This window comes from Maylandia zebra, linkage group LG11 (genome assembly GCF_041146795.1).
Source record: "Maylandia zebra isolate NMK-2024a linkage group LG11, Mzebra_GT3a, whole genome shotgun sequence".
NCBI classification, from domain to species: domain Eukaryota; kingdom Metazoa; phylum Chordata; class Actinopteri; order Cichliformes; family Cichlidae; genus Maylandia; species Maylandia zebra.
The window spans coordinates 6,745,381-6,765,702 of record NC_135177.1 but is presented as its reverse complement, the minus strand read 5'-3'; the positions used below and the strand labels follow the sequence as shown (position 1 = coordinate 6,765,702).

At 42.0% G+C, this 20,322-nt stretch overlaps 1 protein-coding gene across 1 annotated transcript in view; it reads left to right on the top strand.

The window, feature by feature from the left end:
* Positions 1-20,322, top strand: part of LOC101486909 (low-density lipoprotein receptor class A domain-containing protein 4) — a 266,855-nt gene that overhangs the window by 81,613 nt on the left and 164,920 nt on the right. Inside the window, exon 2 of the mRNA XM_004560061.3 lies at positions 620-1,407. Coding sequence (XP_004560118.1) covers positions 1,368-1,407 — 40 coding nt within the window. The 5' untranslated portion in view covers positions 620-1,367. The remainder of the gene's footprint in view (positions 1-619; positions 1,408-20,322) is intronic.

Below are 20,322 nucleotides of genomic sequence, written 5' to 3'. Positions count from 1 at the left end.
ATTTTACTGTCTGAACGAGGAGAAAATGGCTCGATCGGTTTTACACTGTTTTTCCCTTTTCTCCAGTCGTCCCTACCCCACCTTCCTCCTCCTCCTCCTCTCTCCCTCTCCTCTTTTCTGGGTTTTTATTCCGTTCCCAGACACAAAAAAGCAGCACTTGGCACTTTTGAAATGTAAATAAAGTTTTGTTGTTCCCTCAGCCGTAGCCTCCTCCAGCCCTGTTTATCAGGCAGACTTCAAAGTGGCACACTGACATGTGGCTCTATCTCTCCCTTGCTCTGTGAAATAGGGTCACAGGCGGCGCTTGGCTTTCACAAAAACTTTTCCCTTTCATGTCAGAACCTAGTGGGTGAGAGGAACTAAAGGGGGCCATGCCAGCCAGCCACCCACCCGCTATCCAAACTGAGACACACATCGCACCTCATCCACTGCGATGTGTGTGTGTGTGAATGTGGATGAGAAGTCTGTGTTCGCTTTTCTCAGCTGGTCATTGCAGCAGTTAGCCCTGCCCATGTTTTGCTTGGGTGTGTCCGTTTCGCTCGTTGTTTCTGGTATCTCATGAATTTAGTCACTTAGCTGCTCACTCTCTGTCTCCCTCTTTCTCTCTCGTCTCTTTTAGCCGTGGTGCCAGTGTGAGAGCGCCCGAGTAGCCCCTGCTGAGCTTGGGACTGCAGCAACAGGACAAAACACATAAGAGGAAGAAAAATACAAAGGGGGAGTAAGCCGGCAAAGGAGCAAGGAGAATCAGAGGAGACGGCATGTTAGTTAAAGTTGAGTTTAAAAGGCAAGCCCGACTCTAGAGGAGAGACATATTGATTCACCCTCTCAGCTCACAGAAGGTAAAGAGGCAGAGTTGCTCATCCGTAGGTTGAAAGATTGACAGACAGCCAAGAATTCAGGGTATTGGTCATGACTGCGGGCCTGCTGCTGGGAGGATAGAGATCAGATTAATAGCATCTACAACGCAGCCTCCATCCTGATCTAACCCCATCTCTAAACAACCCGTCGATCTCTCCCCCTCAGCCATCACTGTAGTCCACAAAGTCCACTGTGACAAGAGAGCTGAACCCTCATACAGGCTAGTTTACCAGGCTGCAGCGTCCTGTGAGAACAAAGAGTGACCTCACGAGCTGTCGCTGGAGCAGGGAAGAGACACTCACCCGCCGCGGGGCTTTAGAGACGGCGGCCTTTTAACCAAGCACATGGGCTGTTGATGAAGAAAGATGGCAGTGAGACTGACAGGCGCCACCCCTTCCTCTCGGCCACCCTCCCTCCCCCCAGCGGCCGTGGCTCGGACCGGTTAAGGTTGGTCTGTTGGCATCCATCGCAGCATCTGCAGCAGCTGGCAGAGCGTGGGAAGGAGCAGTATGCAGGAAACTGATGTACCGGCCACGAATGCCTTCAAAGGTAAACACATACAATGGACAGTGGTCTGTGTGTGTGTGTGTGTGTGTGTGTGTGCGTGTGTGTGTGTGCGTGTGTGTGTGTGTGTGCGTGCGTGCGTGTGTGTGTGTCAGCCTGCATTAAAGAAATTACTGACAGTGCCCTGTCAGGTCAGAAACACTGTCAGTACAGCTGGAATCTTTAACACAAAACGGACTTTGGTTGTGAATCACAATATTTTTCAACAATCAGGTTCAAAGTAAAGTTTTCTATAACAAGCATAATGATTTTCAATCATTTTTAAATCTGCTAGATACTCGATAGTACATACTACTTGTAAGAGGAGGATGTAGAGGATATGCTGTTTATAGAAAAATTCATTGTGTGACTACATGCAGTGTTCAAATCTTAAGAGCTCCACTTTTAATTAGGGATCAGTCTGGTTTCTTGAAATAGGATTTTTAGTTGGTGGTAGTTAAGTTCTGAGGTGGTGAAAGATCAGCTGTTGTGTCTACACGCATGGCCATCCTGAACCCAAACAGGTTCCAGAGGTAATCCCATGTAATCATGTTACATTAAAAAAAAATCAGCTTCCATGTGTTTAAATGTATTAGATACCATCTGCTGTTTCATGTTGCAACTGATTGGTCACAAGCAGCATCTTTAAAAGTTCAGCTTCTTCTTATAACACAGTGGAGCAACCAAAATTTTGCATGAGATGTCGATGAGATGGCAAAATTACATAAAAGGAGTTTGATCATATTAAACTGCATGTATTAAATCGTATTAAATTTGCCCAATTTTTAGAGATTTTTACTAAGTCCGGTGCTCGGAGATCTTGAGGTTCTGTTCGGGGTTTTAGGCTCACTAACTGTAAGGATAAATGCTCTCCTGCTCTCCAAACAACACGTGGAACTCTGAACTTACATCCTGAATGGCATCATTTCAAACAGTTTTTAAAGAAGGGTCAGTCATGGATGCTTCTCGTGTTACACTGCTTTGCAAATCATCTTAGGCTATCCATGCTGATATTTATTCCTTTACAAATAAAACATTAACTCTAGTTCTATAATTTGGCAAAACCTCAAAAGAATAAGTCTTGTGTGATTAATGTTTTCTGTGCATAAGTGTTTGTGTTATTTCTTAAGAAGGAAACCCCACTGAATTTGAAATTCTGAATAGAAACCCCACTGATTTGAAACCTTGCACAGACTGAGAGGGGTCTGAGTTATTTTGCTGTTGAAAAGGGCCGGCCAATTGTTGAGGATGATAAGACTGCACCACCAACTGTCAGCACCACACTTTGTAGTCTGATTTTGTGGTATTGCTAAATGCAGTGATAAATCATACTGCATTGATACATGTTTCATGTCCAAAAAGACAACATTGTTTCTGTGCATCCACTTGACTCAATCTCCCAAAGCTGGTAGATCATGTGACAGAAAGAAAGAACAAACTGGCTCTTGGATGGAAGAGGCAAAACAGGATCATGAAGTGAAGATCTGTCATCTTTACAGCTTTACAGTCTATACAATGAAAGTTGAATGAAGAAAATAAGGATACATGACTGAAATGAGGAGTAGTGTCTGGGATGATCAGGATACAAATTCAAATTAAATTCAGTTCAATTCAGTTTTATTTATACACTGAACAAAAATATAAACGCAACACTTTTGTTTTTGCTCCCATTCCCCATGGGATGGACGTAGAGACCTAAAATTCATTCCAGATACACAATATAACCATCCCTCCCAAACAGTGGTCACAAATCAGTCCAAATGTGTGGTAGTGGGCACATCTGCTATATTGAGATAATCCATCCCACCTCACAGGTGTGCCACATCAGGATGCTGATCTGACATCATGAGTAGTGCACAGGTGTACCTCAGACTGCCCACAACAAAAGGCCACCCTGGAATGTGCAGTTTTGTCTCACAGCAAAATGCCACAGATGCCACAAGCAATGAGGGAGCGTGCAATTGGCATGCTGACAGCAGGAATGTCAACCAGATCTGTCGCCCGTGCATTGAATGTTCATTTCTCAACCATAAGCCGTCTCCACAGGCGTTTCCGAGAATATGGCAGCACATCCAACCGGCCTCACAACCGCAGACCTCGTGTAACCACACCAGCCCAGGACCTCCACATCCAGCAGGTTCACCTCCAAGATCGTCTGAGACCAGCCACCCAGACAGCTGCTGGAACAATTGGTTTGCACAACCAAACAATTTCTGCACAAACTGTCAGAAACCGTCTCAGGGATGCTCAACTGCATGCCCGTCGTCCTCATCGGGGTCTTGACCTGACTCCAGCTCGTCGCCGTAACAGACTTGTGTGGGCAAATGCTCACATTCGATGGCGTCTGGCACGTTGGAGAGGTGTGCGCTTCACGGATGAATCATGGTTCACATTGTTCAGGGCAGATGGCAGCTGAGAATGTCCCAGTTCTTGCATGGCCAGCATACTCACCGGACATGTCACCCATTGAGCATGTTCGGGATGTGCTTGACCAGCGTATACGACAGCGTTTACCAGTTCCCACGAATATCCAACAACCTCGCACAGCCATTGAAGTGGAGTGGACCAACATTCCACAGGCCACAATTGACAATCTGATAGACTCCATGCGACGATGTGTTGCACTGCATGAGGCAAATGGTGGTCACACCAGATACTGACGGGTTCTGGGTCCCCAGACCCCCAATAGCGCAAAAAACTGCACATTCCAGGGTGGCCTTTTGTTGTGGGCAGTCTGAGGTACACCTGTGCACTACTCATGATGTCAGATCAGCATCCTGATGTGGCACACCTGTGAGGTGGGATGGATTATCTCAATATAGCAGATGTGCCCACTACCACACATTTGGACTGATTTGTGACCACTGTTTGGGAGGGATGGTTATATTGTGTATCTGGAATGAATTTTAGGTCTCTACGTCCATCCCATGGAGAATGGGAGCAAAAACAATAGTGTTGCGTTTATATTTTTGTTCAGTGTATATCACCAAATCACAACAACCATGCACTATATTGTATGGCAAACACCCTAAAATAATACAGAACTTGCACTTGGAGACAGTGGGGAGGAAAAACGTCCCTTTAACAGGAAATAAACTCGATTGAACCAGCCTCAGCTGTCAGCTATCTTTTCAGCAAAAGAGGACACGCAGACAGATGTTGCAGTTTATTCCAGCTGATTGGACATCTGCTGAGGTTGAAGCTGGATGGAGCTATGTTGAAAGTACACATTTTATGAACCACTTCATGAGGTCGTCACCTGAAATGGTTTCCCAACACTCTTGGAGGAGTTCCCAGAGATGCTGAGCACTTGTTGGCCTTTTGCTTCACTCTGAGGTCCATCTCATCCCAAACCATCTTGACTGGTTTTAGGTCAGATGACTGTGGAGGCCAGGTCATCTGGCTCAGCACTCCATCACTCTCCTTCTTGGTTAAATAGCCCTTACACCGTCAACAAAGCAAAGGGCGGCTACTTTGAGGAACCTAAAATCTAAAGCATTTTGTTCTTTGCTACATATTTCCATATATCTTGCTTCATACATTTAATGTCTTCAGTTTGTATCTACAATGTAAAAAGTAGTAAAAATAAAGAAAAACCATGAAATGAGAGCGTCCAAACTGACAAACTGTATATAAATTGTCGCGAGTTCAAATATTGAAGGAGGGCACAAAACAACACTGGTCCAGAAGAGTTAAGTCAAACAATGATTTATTGAGCACACACATGGGAAGATGTATACTGCAACACCAGCATTGATCTTCTCCGAAGAGCTCAATTCAGAATGGTTTCATTCATCAGGGTTACGCCCCCTCATGCGTCACAAATGAACATAATATGCATCAGTTACAGTAAATGGTCAATCTTAAGCCCCTAAAATTAGACAGAGAAGTTCCTCTTTCTATCACACCTTCCATACAAGGCAATAAACTTCAAGCCCTATGGGTCTCTGAGGGCTGGTTGTTGACTCCGGTCATCTGTTACCAAGTAGACTAAAATGCAGTTAGAAGCTAAATGAGTTAAGGCCTCAGGCCTGGCACATTTCTAGATTATATGTGTATTGTAAGCATGTATGCTGTTATCCTTCTATGCTCTAGTCTCTAACACAATAGATTGTGAAGACGTCGCGCTTAGCTTAAGACCCTCTGTAGACTAAGCAACAACTCTTAATGAGCACAAATACTATGCAATGTGTATGAAATACTTCTGGCCGTACCTGTAATAAAAGTTAACATAGTGGAAGGATCCTTAAATGAACATCTTCAATAAACAACTCTTAATGCAATATCAATACTGTAAGAAATATTATTAATAGAATAATGCTATAAAGAATGTTATTAATGCAATTGTAATAATGCAGGTTATATTGTAGCAATAAAATAATTTCCTCTATTTCCACAAAATATAATATGAAAGAATACATCACTTCTGTACTCTCGCACTCCAAGCGCTTTAAACAGCATCTCAGCCATTTTTTCTACATCTAAGTGCTTTCTGTCTACCACTCACACTCTAGTGAACCCATTGGGAACAACTCGAGGTTAATATCTTGCCCAAGGATACTTTGGCATGCTGAGTGGAGCAGTTGGGGAATCGAACCACCAACCTTTCTCCAACCACAACCACCCCGATTGATCTGAGTGATTTGAGTCTGATTTAATGATGATTCAGTTAACATTTTCTTTCAGCAACCATCCTGTCACATTATGAACAACTAAAGAGAATTATTTGTAGGTGAGGTTATGAATAATATTGAAAATTTCATACATGGTTCAAATCAAGGTCAAGGTCAAGGTAACTTTATTTATACCCATAGGCAAGGTAAATGCCTATGGGTATAAATGCACCTGACCGCAGTGGAGTCACAGCCTGGAGAGATTTCAGACACAACACACTTACACGCATTACCCTCTTTGCAATTAAACAATTGTCTATTCTTTGCTGACTTATCTCTTCATGCCCGTGTATGCAAGTGTGTTTATGTGAGCATCTATTACTTCTATGACATTTATGAGAGAAATCAGACAGGTCATATTCTTTGAGGTGAAGACTTTAGTGTGCTGCAGAGGGAAAAGCAGTGGTCTGTGGAAATAATAGGCACTGCGCTGCCCACATCATTCACCTCTGTCGACTTGAGCTGAACGCCTTCTCATTAAAACGCAATCACTGGCTCCAGTTATTATTGTTGTAACTGAAGTTGTATGCAGGCCTGCAGGACACGAGCAGTTTTTCCCAAATTCAGGTTCAGGTGATTGAAAACCGACAAACACTGGTGGTGTGAGTGGTTCTGAACACGTGACATCCCGACTCCCTATAGTGAGATCACAAGAGGAGTCTAAAACACAGTAAAATGGTATGATCCAGACATAATGAACCATATACAATTTAAAAGAATAAGGCTCTATTTCTTTTAATGAAATCTACCAGAGCAACAGTTTTAGCAGAATTATCACAGTCAATGGATGAAAAAAAGAATGAAGAATGGAGAAGTGTAGCACTGAGTCACACACTCGCTTCATTTTCTTTGTTCCTCCCATATGGTGAGTTTTACAGTATCATCATAAGTTTTAATCCTCTCCTTTCTCATTGTTTTTAAGCACTTCATGTTATTGCTGCACACCTGTCCTTTTCTGCTATGAGACAACTCACTGCCATTTGCCAGTCTTTTTGTGCTGCTGCTTCTCACTCATTACTGGAGGCTTCAGCTCTCACAAAGACAAAAACGAAAACAGATGTGAGCCTCAGTCATAGTTTTTCAAAGAATATTAAGCGAGCGATTGAATTGGCTTCTATAGAGGAGTGTAGTGCGTGCTTATGTTACAGGTGTAGTGTTGCCGGGCAGACTGCAGAGCTGAACTTGTGAGGCTCTTTAAAATGCAGTGGTGTATTGATTTCATTTCATTGTTTAATTAGCTGTAGTTGCAGACTTTGGCTTCACTGTGTGGACAGGAACACTGTTAACAAGTGAAAAACTTAATTTCAAATACAATATTTGTTACTTTTTATGCTTTATATTATTAGCAGGGGGGATAATCAAAACACAGCAAATGTTTGCAATAATGAGGTTAGCAAGTAACTCAAAAGCTGACCTAAACACAAAATTTCAAACAGCTACTTCTGATGTTGGTGGATATTATTATTATGGTAATCTCAGCAACATTGCTATGAGGACAGAAGCTCCGCCCAGATGTTGTTCAAACCATCTATTTGCAAGGGACAGCCAATCAGAAGAAAGTTGTCTTAAAGGGAGCCCTCAGCTGAATGCTTCCATTCTGCTTATGCAGCGAGCTAAACATAAATGGCTTCAGTGACCACTCAGGAGACCGTGTCACAGAACTTTTCCTGATTGTACCATTTGTAATATTTTCATTCTTGTAAAACTGTAATACCAGAAACAGAGTAAGGTGCACTTAGTATCCATACAGATACATAAATGTTACATTCAATATTGTTATCATATGTAAACAACCAATACAATATCACAACATCAACAATAAACGGACATAGAATGCCAAATAGTGTAGCGAATGCCATACACCGCTATGTTTTTTCATGCTAACGGGCAAAACAAAGCATCAACAGCTATCTTACACCAGTAGTGTAACAAACTCTATAAACACAAAGAAAGGTCATCACTTGATTGGACAAGGTACTAATTCATTCCACCAAACTTACAGGTTATGCATTCCCAAACGCATTAGAAACAGGAATTGTCAGAGACACAAAACACCTGGTCAACCCTGCTGAGTGCTAGGAGCAAAAACTCCTACTCACCCCTTACCAGGAGCTTCTGCTGTTGACCCACTAGATGCCAGGCTTTTGCCACGAGCAGGCCAGGCATAAACATATTTGGTGACACATCTATTTAATTACTTACAGCACGGATGACTATGACCCGCCCCATAACAAATTTATAACATACTTGAGAAATAATCTGAGGGGCAGAATAGAGCTCAAATGGCCTGTTTCATTCAATAGTGGTTAATGTAATAACCTTAGTTAATATACCAGCATTGCGTATAAGATGCATAAGAATTTTTTTTTTTATTTAGGACTCATTCAAAATTATTTCATTAGAGGCAAAGAATAAATAAGAGCACTTAGAGTGCAGCTTTCTCGGAAGGGTAAAGGCTGCACTAAAACTTTGATGTTTTATGAAGTTTTTATTATAACATGCTGATGTTGGACCTTTGACCTTTTAAAATTATATGTCTAAGCCATATGATTGGAGTAGATTTAGATGAAATCTTCTGTAAGCTTACAAAAACTTGAGATTTTAAGATATATTTATGCAGTTTTTGATTTTGCAAAACTTTAATGTTGAACAGCGCTCTCCCTTTCATATTATATATATTACACTTGTTGTAGTTTTTAAAAAAATTTTCTAGGTCAACTTTGCCCTTGGGCACTAACAATGAAGGTCAAGGTCATATATTAGGTACTCCTGTTCCCAGAGGCCTAGGCTATTGTTGTGAGGTTTGAATATAATCCATAAAATATTGTAGGTAATAGAAAGTTTTTACAGATTTTCCCATTTACTCTGAACTTGACCGTGAGCCAATTTTCACTAAAATTAAATCAGCTCGAGCTGTTATTGGTATCTACCATCGCACAAAATTTGAGCGTGATACCTTGAAAACTGTCGACATTAGACTGCTAACAGACAGATTACATACTCTGTCCCTTTGGAGGGGAGGAAAATGTGGTACTGGAAGTGAATATAACAGGATTAGATCTCAGTTCTGTGCTCTCTGGTTAAATAAGGATGTTCTTTGATAAACAGAACATAGACCAAGTCACATGGCAGCAACTCACCGCATTTAGACATTGAGAAGATGATCTGCTGCTGCAGTTCAAGCTATTTGAGAAAGAAAGGGGATTTAAGGGACTTTGAATGTGGAATAGTTGGTGGTGCCAGATGGGTTGATTTCAGCATTTCAGAAAAACTCCTCAAATCTGCAGCAACTGTGTGATGCTATCATGTCAATTTGGACAAAAAACCTCTGAGGAATGTTTCCAGCCTCCTGTTGAATCTGTGCTATGAAGAATTAGAACAGTTCTGAAGACAAAACGGGTCCAATCTGTATTAGCAAGGTTTGCCTAATAAAGTGGACGGTATGTGGCTTTTGAGATTTTTTTTTTTAACCACTGGTTCATTATGACTCATATCTTTATTATCATGTGTTGTCATATGTTCAAATTAGGGCTGAACGATATATCGCATTTGCGATAATATCGCGACATGATCAAGTGCAATTTTCTAACCGCAAAGGCTGCGATTATACTGCGATTATATTATACAATTCATGGGCTGCATCCTCCTGAGGCCGCATTTGTAGACCGATTACGTCACAGCGACGCGCCGAAGGCTGTCCAAATTACTACCATATCCCAGAATTCATAGCGCGGCCCAGCCAAACTCCAGTTTCCAGCAATGGCGGCCGCTACTAAGTTTTAAAATTACTCATACTAATCTTTCTGGGTCACAAAATAAACTTTTAACATATTTTCAGGCGAGAAAGTAGTTGTGTAAACATCAAATATCTGCTCGGTTTATCAAGATATCCCATATTTGCAAAAGTGCTTCGACGTTTTCAGAGGCGTCTGCTACCCACCAGCTCGACAGCTAGCCGGGAGCTCGAGGGTTACTGATGCGGCCGAGAACGGCACAACTCCCGGCACATCATTTTCAGATCACCGCGGAGTTTCGCTGCTCGGGTTAAACGTAATATATAAGTCACTTAGACAACCTTAAAATTTTATTGTTGGGCTTTTTTCAGTGTTTTGTTTGTTCGTGAGTAAATCGGTTTGGCTGAGATTAAAGTTATTAGATTAGATAAAATAAAACTTTATTAATCCCCCGGGTGGGTTCCTCCTTGGTTTTCACACAGCTGACTAAACGTCAAACAGAAAACTTATTAAACAGAAGTATGAGACAGTCGAGAATTTACACCAGTGTCTGGTTATATTTTAGATAGCAAGAAGCAGACGGCCGAGTTTATTAAACTCCACCGAGACAGCGGTGACGCTAATCAGAACTAGACCGTCCAATTTCACGCCTTTAAACTTTAAAGGCGTGTTTGTGTGTGTGTTTATACAATTGCTATTATGTTTGCACTTTATGTGTAATGTTACTGACTGCAGAGATCAGTAAGATGTGTGTATTTTTTATTTATTAGTTTTATTTATTTAATATTATTTTTTAATTGAATGACTGTAGTAGTTCACAGATGTCGAAAAACTGAGTGTGGTAAAGCCACTGATTTTTTTTATGTATATTTCTGCAATCTGCACATTGTACTGACTTTCATTTTAATGTTTACACCAGGGTTCCTTGTCAGCACTTTATGCTCAGATGTTTGTAAGCTAAAAATAAACTATTGTGTATGTTCAAATATACTGTTGTGATTGAAGAAGTTAAATAAAAATGTCAGTCATCAATTCATGCATCACCTCATGTCATCATAACAGAGGTCTGTCTTTCAGGAAAGAACAGTTTAAAATTAATGTAATATAGTATTGGCCATACTATATGATGTATTGCTTGTCTTTGTTTAATAATACAGAAGACAAATACCTTAAAAAATAATCGCATATCGCATCGCAATCGCAATATTGGGGCAAAAAATCGCAATTAGATTATTTTCCATAATCGTTCAGCCCTAGTTCAAATCCTCTTTTTATGAGGTCAGCCAATCAGAAGGAAGTTGGCTCAAAGGGAGGAGTCAGGGAGCTAAAGTAGTAGGTTTCAGAGAGTGATGAAGTGGGCCGAGGAGATGCAGGGGGGCCAGTGCAAGATTAAAAATAATTATTTTCAACTTTACATTATGTGCAGAAATTCTAGCAGAGGCGCTGACTAAAATAAGGCATTAGGAAGGAGCAGAACAGGTCCCTCTTAAAATAAAATCAATCTGTTGTTAATATTCCCATCAGGATCAAATCTGATTAAGTTTTCACCTACTGGCAAAATCAGGTTCATTAGTCAGTGTCAGCATGTTAGGGTGCGCATGCTGACCATCACAAACTAAGGTGGCTAGCATAATAAACCCTAACATGAGGCAGAAATGATCAGGAGCATCGTTCAAGCTCCTTAGGATTTGGCAGGTCTAAGTGCAGTTGTGTCTAAGTGAAGCAGTCCTCTGCGTAGTTTGTACAGTACATACGAACAAACAGCTTGTTCAGACATACTTATGCAGAGAACACACCTGTGAAGGTGACTGATGACATTTCCAAGAGAACTGTGTCTTTTCTTTTTTGTCTTCTCCTAGTTTTGGGTTTTAAAGCAGCTGCATCGAATTTCACATTCTGCCGCTTTCTCTTTGATTGCTGGGCTTTTTTTCTTTTTTTTTTTTTGGTGGTGTCCCGCTATGTTTCTGTCGGCAATGTTAACCGGAGCACACACGGGACTGTGCCTCCTCCACTCACCACTGATTTGTCAAAGCAATTTGATTTGCAGCTGAAGTCGGCTCGCTGGCTTAAACAACCGAGAACACGGAGCGACTGACAGAACCTTTATTTCCAGGAAGATGGCATCTCCGGGACAGACATCCCACTCTGTGAGCTTATAGAAAACCCCAGTGAAGGACTGACTGAGTCACTGACAGATTGACTTATAACTCAGCTGGCTGTTCTCCGTTCTTCCCCACGAGTTAATTAAACTGAACACAGAGCCTAGCGGGGTTGGCATGCAGTGTGTGTGCTGTGTAGTTAAGATTTTGATTAATGCACTGGCCTCAAATCTACACACACAACCTCACACTAGCTTGTCCACACATATGTGCGCGCTCTTTTTTGCTCCTGTTGTTAGAGTAGTCAAGTGCTGCATATACAGAGCGATCGCTCCAGAGCCGAGCCTTCTCTCTGCGCTCAAAGCACATGTATTACATAATTCATCAGCTGTGTGTATGGGTGTGCTTGTCTGGGTTTGTTCTGGTCAGTCTCCGCCAAGGCCCTGAGGGGGTGAAGAGGGGAATGAAGTCATCGAGCGGTAGTAAACAAACGCGCCAACATTCAGATGCAGGCAGACACCGGTGGTCGATAGCTGCAAGGCTAACGTAAGGTTTTGTTTACCACCGAGGGTTCGTGTCAGGTAAAACACACACAAACACACAGGCAGGTTTGTGCTTCTGTCTTTCTGAGGACACTCACTGACATAATGCGTCCCTTGTCTCTTCGCCCTAACCTTAAACATCACAGCTCAGTGTCTGACCTCGGTATTCACTCTAATTACCCTTTAAAGCCGTGTCTCAGTGTCAGAACGTGGCAGGAGATCTAGAAACGTCCTCGCTCCGAGCATCTGGAGCCCACGTCGGTTATAACAGATATTACACGTACAAGTACACACTTAAATCTTCTGCTCGATTTCCACGTTGAGTTTCTTATTCTGTGTGTTGCAGTCTGCGTGAAATAAGGAGAGTGCTGCTCGGGCAGATGCAGACCAAGGCCATGTTACCAACACTGGGAAATAATTTTTTAATCGCTTCTCACTATTACCGTTCACCTGGTTTCCCCTTGGTTGTTTCATCTTTGAGCCTATCTGTCAGTGTTTATATTCCTTCTGTCTACAGTACTTTTATTTTTTAAAATCTTCTTGCTGTCTGCTCTCTGCTTCAGCCAAGACAATCCGTTGATAGCTGACTTAAATTTTTTAATTAGGGTGCATGTACATTTACCCATGTCTTCCTCAACTGCTTCTATCTATCCCTATCTGATATCCGATTGGTGGACAGAGAAGGAGTTGACATTAAATGTTTAAAACTTTAGCCATCTATACTTTTATGTTCACATTGTGTGGAAGGAAACTGTCCTCCTATAAAAACAATCTGATTGGTTGTTTAGGTGAGCAGCTTTTTATAAGTAACCTCCAGGGCCATGTGAGACGGTAGTTGGCAGATGTCCCAAAGCAACTTACAGTATACATTTAGTGTGACTGTCTTTTGTCCTGTTAGCAATTAAAATGTAAAAAAGGAAATGAAGCATAATTATTATAGTCACCCGTGGAGGAGGTTGGGGTCGATGGTTAGGTTGACAAAACACTGGATGTGGGAGCCAGAGATGGACTACAAACATTTACGATGAACTGATTCATACATGGAAATTCTACATTATATTCCCATGTACAAATGATAAAAATCTACCTTTACCTTTGTTGCACTGATTCTTCTGCACTCCATACAGTCAGTCACAAACGTGCTCAAGCTGACCGAGGCCTTCCCGTTCTTCTTACACCTTTTGCATCTAGCGAACAGAAAGAAATTCTTTACAGGAAACAAATAAGATGACATCTTTTGTAAACTCAGGTGGTGTCGACTCCGGGATGGACTTGCTTGTAATTCTGCTAGGACGCAATGTGAGTGCAACTTTCATGCTTCTAAAAACCTGGGGGGGCGGGAATGACGTCTCTATTCATCTTCCTCAGAAAAGAGGGAGAAGAGAAGCAATGTCCCCTCAGAGGAACCAAAAGATAACCGTAATGGTGCCTTCCAAAAGTGGGACAATCCCACTAAAACTAACCTGTCATTTTTTTTCCCACCTACATTTTCTAACACTCCTTTTGCGTCTGTCAGTATAAAGAGGGGCAATACTGCAGAGTCACTCTGAGTCCCGACCGCCCTCTCTCTAATTCATCCTCGCTGTCATCTGCCTTTCTGCATTTGACACATTTTCTCACTCTCTCTCCCTCAGTGGTCACCTTCTTCTGTCCATCTCCATTTATCTCACTCTGGCTGTCATCTCCACCCTCCTCCCTCCTCTGCTCCGTTTCTTGCTGTGTGGTCTCAAACCACAAGAATCACTGATATGTTATTGACCCTGAAAAACAACGACATCACAGAGCTTGTCCAATCAGTGAGTGTTTCAAGACTTGAAATAAAAACGTTTCTCCCCACTACAAAAATTCAGCAAATCTCCCATTTCAACAACATGAATAAATGTTAGTATACACAGTAATGTTAGCCACTTAACTATTAGCAGCACTATTACCCCAAATACCTTATTAGCGTAGCATTACTAACTGTGTTGTAATTGTGAGCAGAAAAATGCCCTTTTTATTTCTAATAGTTTCAGACTGTTCAAGCTAAAACATGATGTTAACAGCTGAAAGCTAATCAATGAATTGATAGTAAGACAGATCCGCACAGGAAGAGGATAAGAGAGCAGGAAATATAAGCGTTTTAAAGTGTTCTGGTCCTGAGTTGAAGTTCTCTCAGCTTTGATGTGAGGCATTAAACTGCCTACCCAATGAAGCAAAGTGTGTCTTTGACTGACATATGACATGGTAGTAAACACATTAGAGGTTTACTGGAGCCTGGGAAGTCCTGTACGCCACCAGCTCTCAGTTATAAAGCATGTGGGGGAGGTTTTAAGCTCACAAACGTTCTGAATTTCTGTAGTTGTGTTGTTACATTATTATGAGACATTTGTGACATAGTCAAAGAAAATAAAGGCCATAATTAAGTCAGCATACATGATGCATTAAAGCCCTGTTTTTTAACTTTGATGATATGTTCTGGGGTGCTGACTGGAAACACTGGTCTGCTGCTACCAGTTGATACAGTCTTCATATCAGAATTTTTCTGGTTTTCTTGTATGTTGTCTTCTAATGACCAACCAAGGCTTGGATGATAAGGTGAAATGTTCCTTCAGCTTTCTAAGCACTACTTCTGAGGCAACTTAAGTCAAACTGGAGCTGAATACTTATTCAACAGTTTATCTGTTTCTTTGAAAAAGCAAATTTCCCAGAGACAATTATCAACGTCTTTAGGCTTCGTACAGTTTAGCTCGCCAGTTTGAAGGTTTAATTTCATCTCTGTAAAGAGAGCTCGTTACAGAGAAGTAAAGAGGAAAAGAAATGGACCCTGTGGGACCCCACAGGTGACTTGGAGCCGTTAATAAAAACGCCTGTTTAGAGATGAGTATTGTAGCGCTGTGGAGTAAAGGATTTAGCCTGCGTCTCCTCTAACCCTGTGTGCAGTGGTCAGAGAACTCGTTATAATAGATACAACAGTAGAATGTGCCTCAAAGATGTCTTTGAGTACTGCTGAACAAGTGGAGCACCACATATGGGAGACAGTTTGTGGTAAAAGCAACAGGGAAATGAGTTCAGAGTAGCAGAGCAGAGTTTTCTGACATCACAGATGAGTCCCAGTTAGGAGCTTTTGTTTTGGCAGTGAGGAATGGCCAGAAAGAAAAAGAAAACCTTCTTCACGTTGTCAGCATGGCTGTTTTATGCTGTGGTAATATCTACTGGAAACCACAGGCAGCGACAGTATATTCAAACTCGAGTTTGTAACCACCCTGATTGAGGCTACTGACTCACAATTAAGTGATAAGGTGATTAAGTTTTAATTAGTTTCTCGTTTTTCATCCCTAACACTGTGATTAGTTTTTTTCCCCCTTTGCTCAAACGCCTCACTTTGTCCTCCTTGGTAGTTGTGGTTGTCAGTGTCACTTGTTGCGTCCAAATGTACAATGAAATCAGAGAAGAGCTGTTCCATGACAGTCGTAAAGAAGGAATATTTGAACTTGTAAAATATTGACCATGACTATATTATTAGGTAGCAGTCAGGTGTCAAGATGGGCCAGAGGCCTGTACCAGAACTGGGCTCAAAAACCAGGCTGGGATGAAGTGCGGAGGCAGAATAATTGAACTAAAGAAGCATTTATTTAAAATGACACAAGATAGACAAGGAGAGACAAAACCTAGAACCTTAGTGTGGTGAGATACACAATATAATGCTTTGTAGGGGAACTCTACCAAAACCTAGAAAATGTCTTGGTACATAATGTGCTACAAGGGTGAGAATCCTAGCATGGCAGTCCGTGGTACATTACATAAACAGTGACTGGTGTCGTGGTGCTCGCGGAGCGCACTAGAGGGGGAAAAAGGTGTTGTGGGTGCATGGGTTGGGCCAGAGGTTACAGTGGACACTGAAATGGAGCAGCTTCCTTGGGCAGGAGGAGGCTGAAGTTTAGAGGGGGAGGCAGAGGAGTGTTTAGGAGGTCTGACATGAGTTTTCCAGGACCCTGTGTGGGGCGGTGATGGCAGGAGCACAGGCAGGTAGTGCCGTTTGTGATGCTCCCTAGAGTGTGGCTGAAAATCCTGAGAGGGTTTGTGTCCTGAATCCAAAAGGTAAATCTTAAGGGTGGTGTCGTGGCGTAGCGGGCTGGCGGAGCTGGGAGAGAAGACGACAAAGTAAGCATACAAGAACTTGGATCTTAAACTAGAGTTTGAGCCTGTTACTACCTTAGGTGTGTTGATGAACAGGCCACACCCAGCTGCTCATATAGACCATGACAGTCAGATAGGAAAACAGTCACGGAGATCTCACTCTACACGGGCATGCTGTATGGACCACGTGCAAATATCATATCTATTGAACAAAAACAATTTGCAAGGGGCCATTCGGTGAGATGATTTTTTCCCCATTACATTAACAGTATAATAACAAGATGCAGGATACAAGAATGATAACTTTATAATAAAATTATTCATTAACTTAAACTTTTTGGTTTTTGTTTTCATTTTCCAAGTAGCTGACTTCAGTATCTTACAGTATATACAGTCAGCTCCCAGAAGACACAAAGTGCTTTTTCTTTCTGGAGCCCTCTGTGTCGGCACCCGTCTCATTGAAATGAATGTGGGGGCTGTGCTTTTTTTATGCAGTGGTAATGATGCTCTGAACATGACCTAATGTTCTCCGTGAACACATGTGCATCAGACATAGGCTTATAGACTATATGCATAATCTATGCCTACATAATTACCATGCCTCTACCAGCACTTCTCTTTCAGTGCTGTGATGTGTTGAACAGCAGAGACCTGGCTCATTATGAGTGGGCTAAACTCTGCTCTGCTCTTTATGGCACAAGTCAAATAGCTGAAGTTAATGCAGATGCGCTGCTGCTCTGGTGTTTGTGCCCCATCTTTAGCAGGACAGTATAACAGGTGTGTGTGTGTGTGTGTCTGTGTATCTGTGTGTGTGTTGGGGGGGGGGGATCTTGTCTCCATATTAGTTTAATATAATTACCAGATGTATGACAAGATAATTGCACGTGTGTCCAAGGCTGTGTATCAGTTCATGTGTATTTATGTGCACATAATTACAAGATTTGTGACATGGTTATTGTGCGCATGTGTGTCTATGGATGTGTGTGCATATGTGTGTTCATAATTAGAAAGAAGTTGGAAAAAAATACTGTGTGTTTGTGTGTGTGCATGCATATGTGTGTGTGATGGTGTCCATTGCAGACGCAGACTAAATGACACAGACACAGTGAGTCACCATGCTCGCCTAATTTGTTTTTCAGTGTGTGTGTTTGTGTCTAAGTATGCCAATGTTTATCCCATGTTTCAAGTTTATAAGGCAAAAGTGTGTGCATGTGCACGTTGTGCACTCTTGTGTGTGTGTGTGTATGCGTGTCTGTGTGTGTGTGCGTTTACCTAGCCTCACTGTGCATGACTGCCTGCTGTCTGATTTTGTCTGCTTTATTTACTTTCCATCCAGCTTATTTACTAGTCAGTCAGACATCCACCCAGCCCACGTTTACACTGACCTAAATACACACGTCATCTGTGTGTGTGTGTGTGTGTGCGGTCATCTGTGACCATGTCTGTGTGTTTGAGGTCCGCGGCCGTTTGTATTCGTGTCTACAAGTGTGCGCGGTGCGGGTCAGAGTGCGGGTGGTTACTGCCCATTTTGTTCTGTGTCTGGGATTGTTTGCGTGTGTGTGTGTGTGTGTGTGTGAGTGTGTAAGTGCTGCGGCTCATTGTGTTCCATAGCTGTATTGAGACTGCCTTCACGTTGGTGCTTCAGTCTCCACTCCCTAAATTCCGCTGATTCCTCAGATAGCAACACGCCTCCATCCAGCTGCACTCAGCCTCCTCACTCACGCTGTCTCCTTTTTGCTTCAGTTTGAATCGTGACAGGAGTTCCAATATATAAAGCCGTGAGTCAGCAAATATGTTGAATTAACTGGATTTTCTTAATGCTAGGCTTTTGCATTATGCGATAAATGGCTAACAAGGAAAACATCAGCACTAGCACTACTATAATGTTAACTGACATCTTTTCTTTGGAGACTCCCCCAAGTGTGAGATTTGCGAGCCAAACAAGCCTGAATAAATGGAAGCAGAGGATGATGATGAATGAGTGAGGGAGGGTCATTGTGCATTCATTGTGAAATGATGGGCCAGTACCAACACTTGTTTTTTGGTATTGGCAGTGCAGTTTGGCTCATCTGGATATTTTTGGTCCCTCCTTTTTTGCCAATGAAACAAATAATTCTTCAGTAACTAAACTAGTAACTATCAGCTCTTCTTCACACTATCTCTGAACATTTAGCCAGTGCAAAATTGATGAGACGCAACAGATAAGTTTTGACCTCTCTTAGTGGTGAATTTCATCTTATTTGCTGATAGGCTGATTGGAGTCAGCCGATACCGATGTAGAGATATTGGTACATATTACTGAAGTGGTATGAAAATAGTTTAGTGTTCCAAATGCAGATTTACTAATGCATTGTGACAAACTGACTTTTGGTGTAAAAAAAAGGTACTGTTAGTATTTTTTTGGAACTGAAACCGTTATATATGACTTTCTGCAAGTTTCTTTCTCAAATTTGAATTTAAAATCTTTCTCCTCTCATTCAAAGTCTTGAATAATCAGACCAGATCTTATCTTAAAGACCTCGTTGTAGCATAGCACCAACAGAGCAGCACAAGAAGTTCCTTCCTGTTAAAAAGGAGTTTTTCCTTCCCCCTGTCGCCAAGAACTTGGTCATAGGGAGTCGTCTGATTATTGGGGTTTTCTTTGTGTTATTGTATGGTCTTTACCTTTGAGGCAACCGTCGTTCTGATTTGGTGCTAAATAAATAAAAACCAAACTGATTTGAAATCAAGGTGCAAAACACAGCACGGAAAATATTTAAATGAATTGTGTTTACCACATGTGATTTGCTGATAATTGTGACGATATTTAACACTGAAAGAAAAGCATGTCTTGTTTTTTGCACTTGATATTCAAATTAGTCTTTGTTTAGAAAACTGAGTTTTCACAGAAATGAATTTTGTGGGCAGCGGTTTAGCTCAGTGGGATGAGCAGGCTGAGAGCGGCCCGCCCAGGTTTGAGTCCGACCCGTGGCCCTTTGCTGCATGTCTCCCCCTCTCTCCCTCCGCTTTCCTGTCAGTCTTCACTGTACCTCTCCAATAAAGCCAGAAGAAGAAAGTGTCATGATCCTGGGTCCTTTTGACCCAGCGTTTTGTGTTTTCTCTTCGTGATTTTGGTTCTGTTCTTCCTCTGGTTAGTGTTTACTCTGTTCTGCCCGTGTGTTCCTGTATCTAGTCCGCGTTTCTTAGTTTGTGTCCTTTCATGTGTAAGTTCCTGTTTTATTGTGAAGGTCTGCGTCTTATGTGAGTGTTTTCAGTTTGCCTCCCTAGTCTCGTCATGTTAATCACTCCCAGCTGTGTTCCCACCGGTGTGTAACCTCCCTGTGTTCTCTGAGTGTATTTAAGTTGTGTCTTCTGTCATAGTAGTTGCTGGTTCGTCTGTGTTGTTTCCCCTCGGTCTCCCTGCGTCTCTTCATGTGTATTTCCCCGGATCTCCCTGCACCGTCATTCCTGGTTTGTGTTGTTAGTTTACCCAGTTTAGGTTTTCGGTTTCATGTTCACACACCGTTGCTGTTTGTACCCACTGCTGTAAATAAACACTCACCTGCACCAGAGCTGACGCCTTTTGGGTCCTTTCTCCACCTCCACACGGCTTGCAAACCGTGACAGAAAGCAAGTTTTGTAACTCACCCCTAAACCCAACCACACCTATCAGAGCTGTTTGGGGATTGTCATCACATTTAGTAAATCTGGCCCTAAGTGCTTTGCAAAGTTTGTGAGGACAAAAACAACTGCAAACAGTCAGCCTGGATTGCCA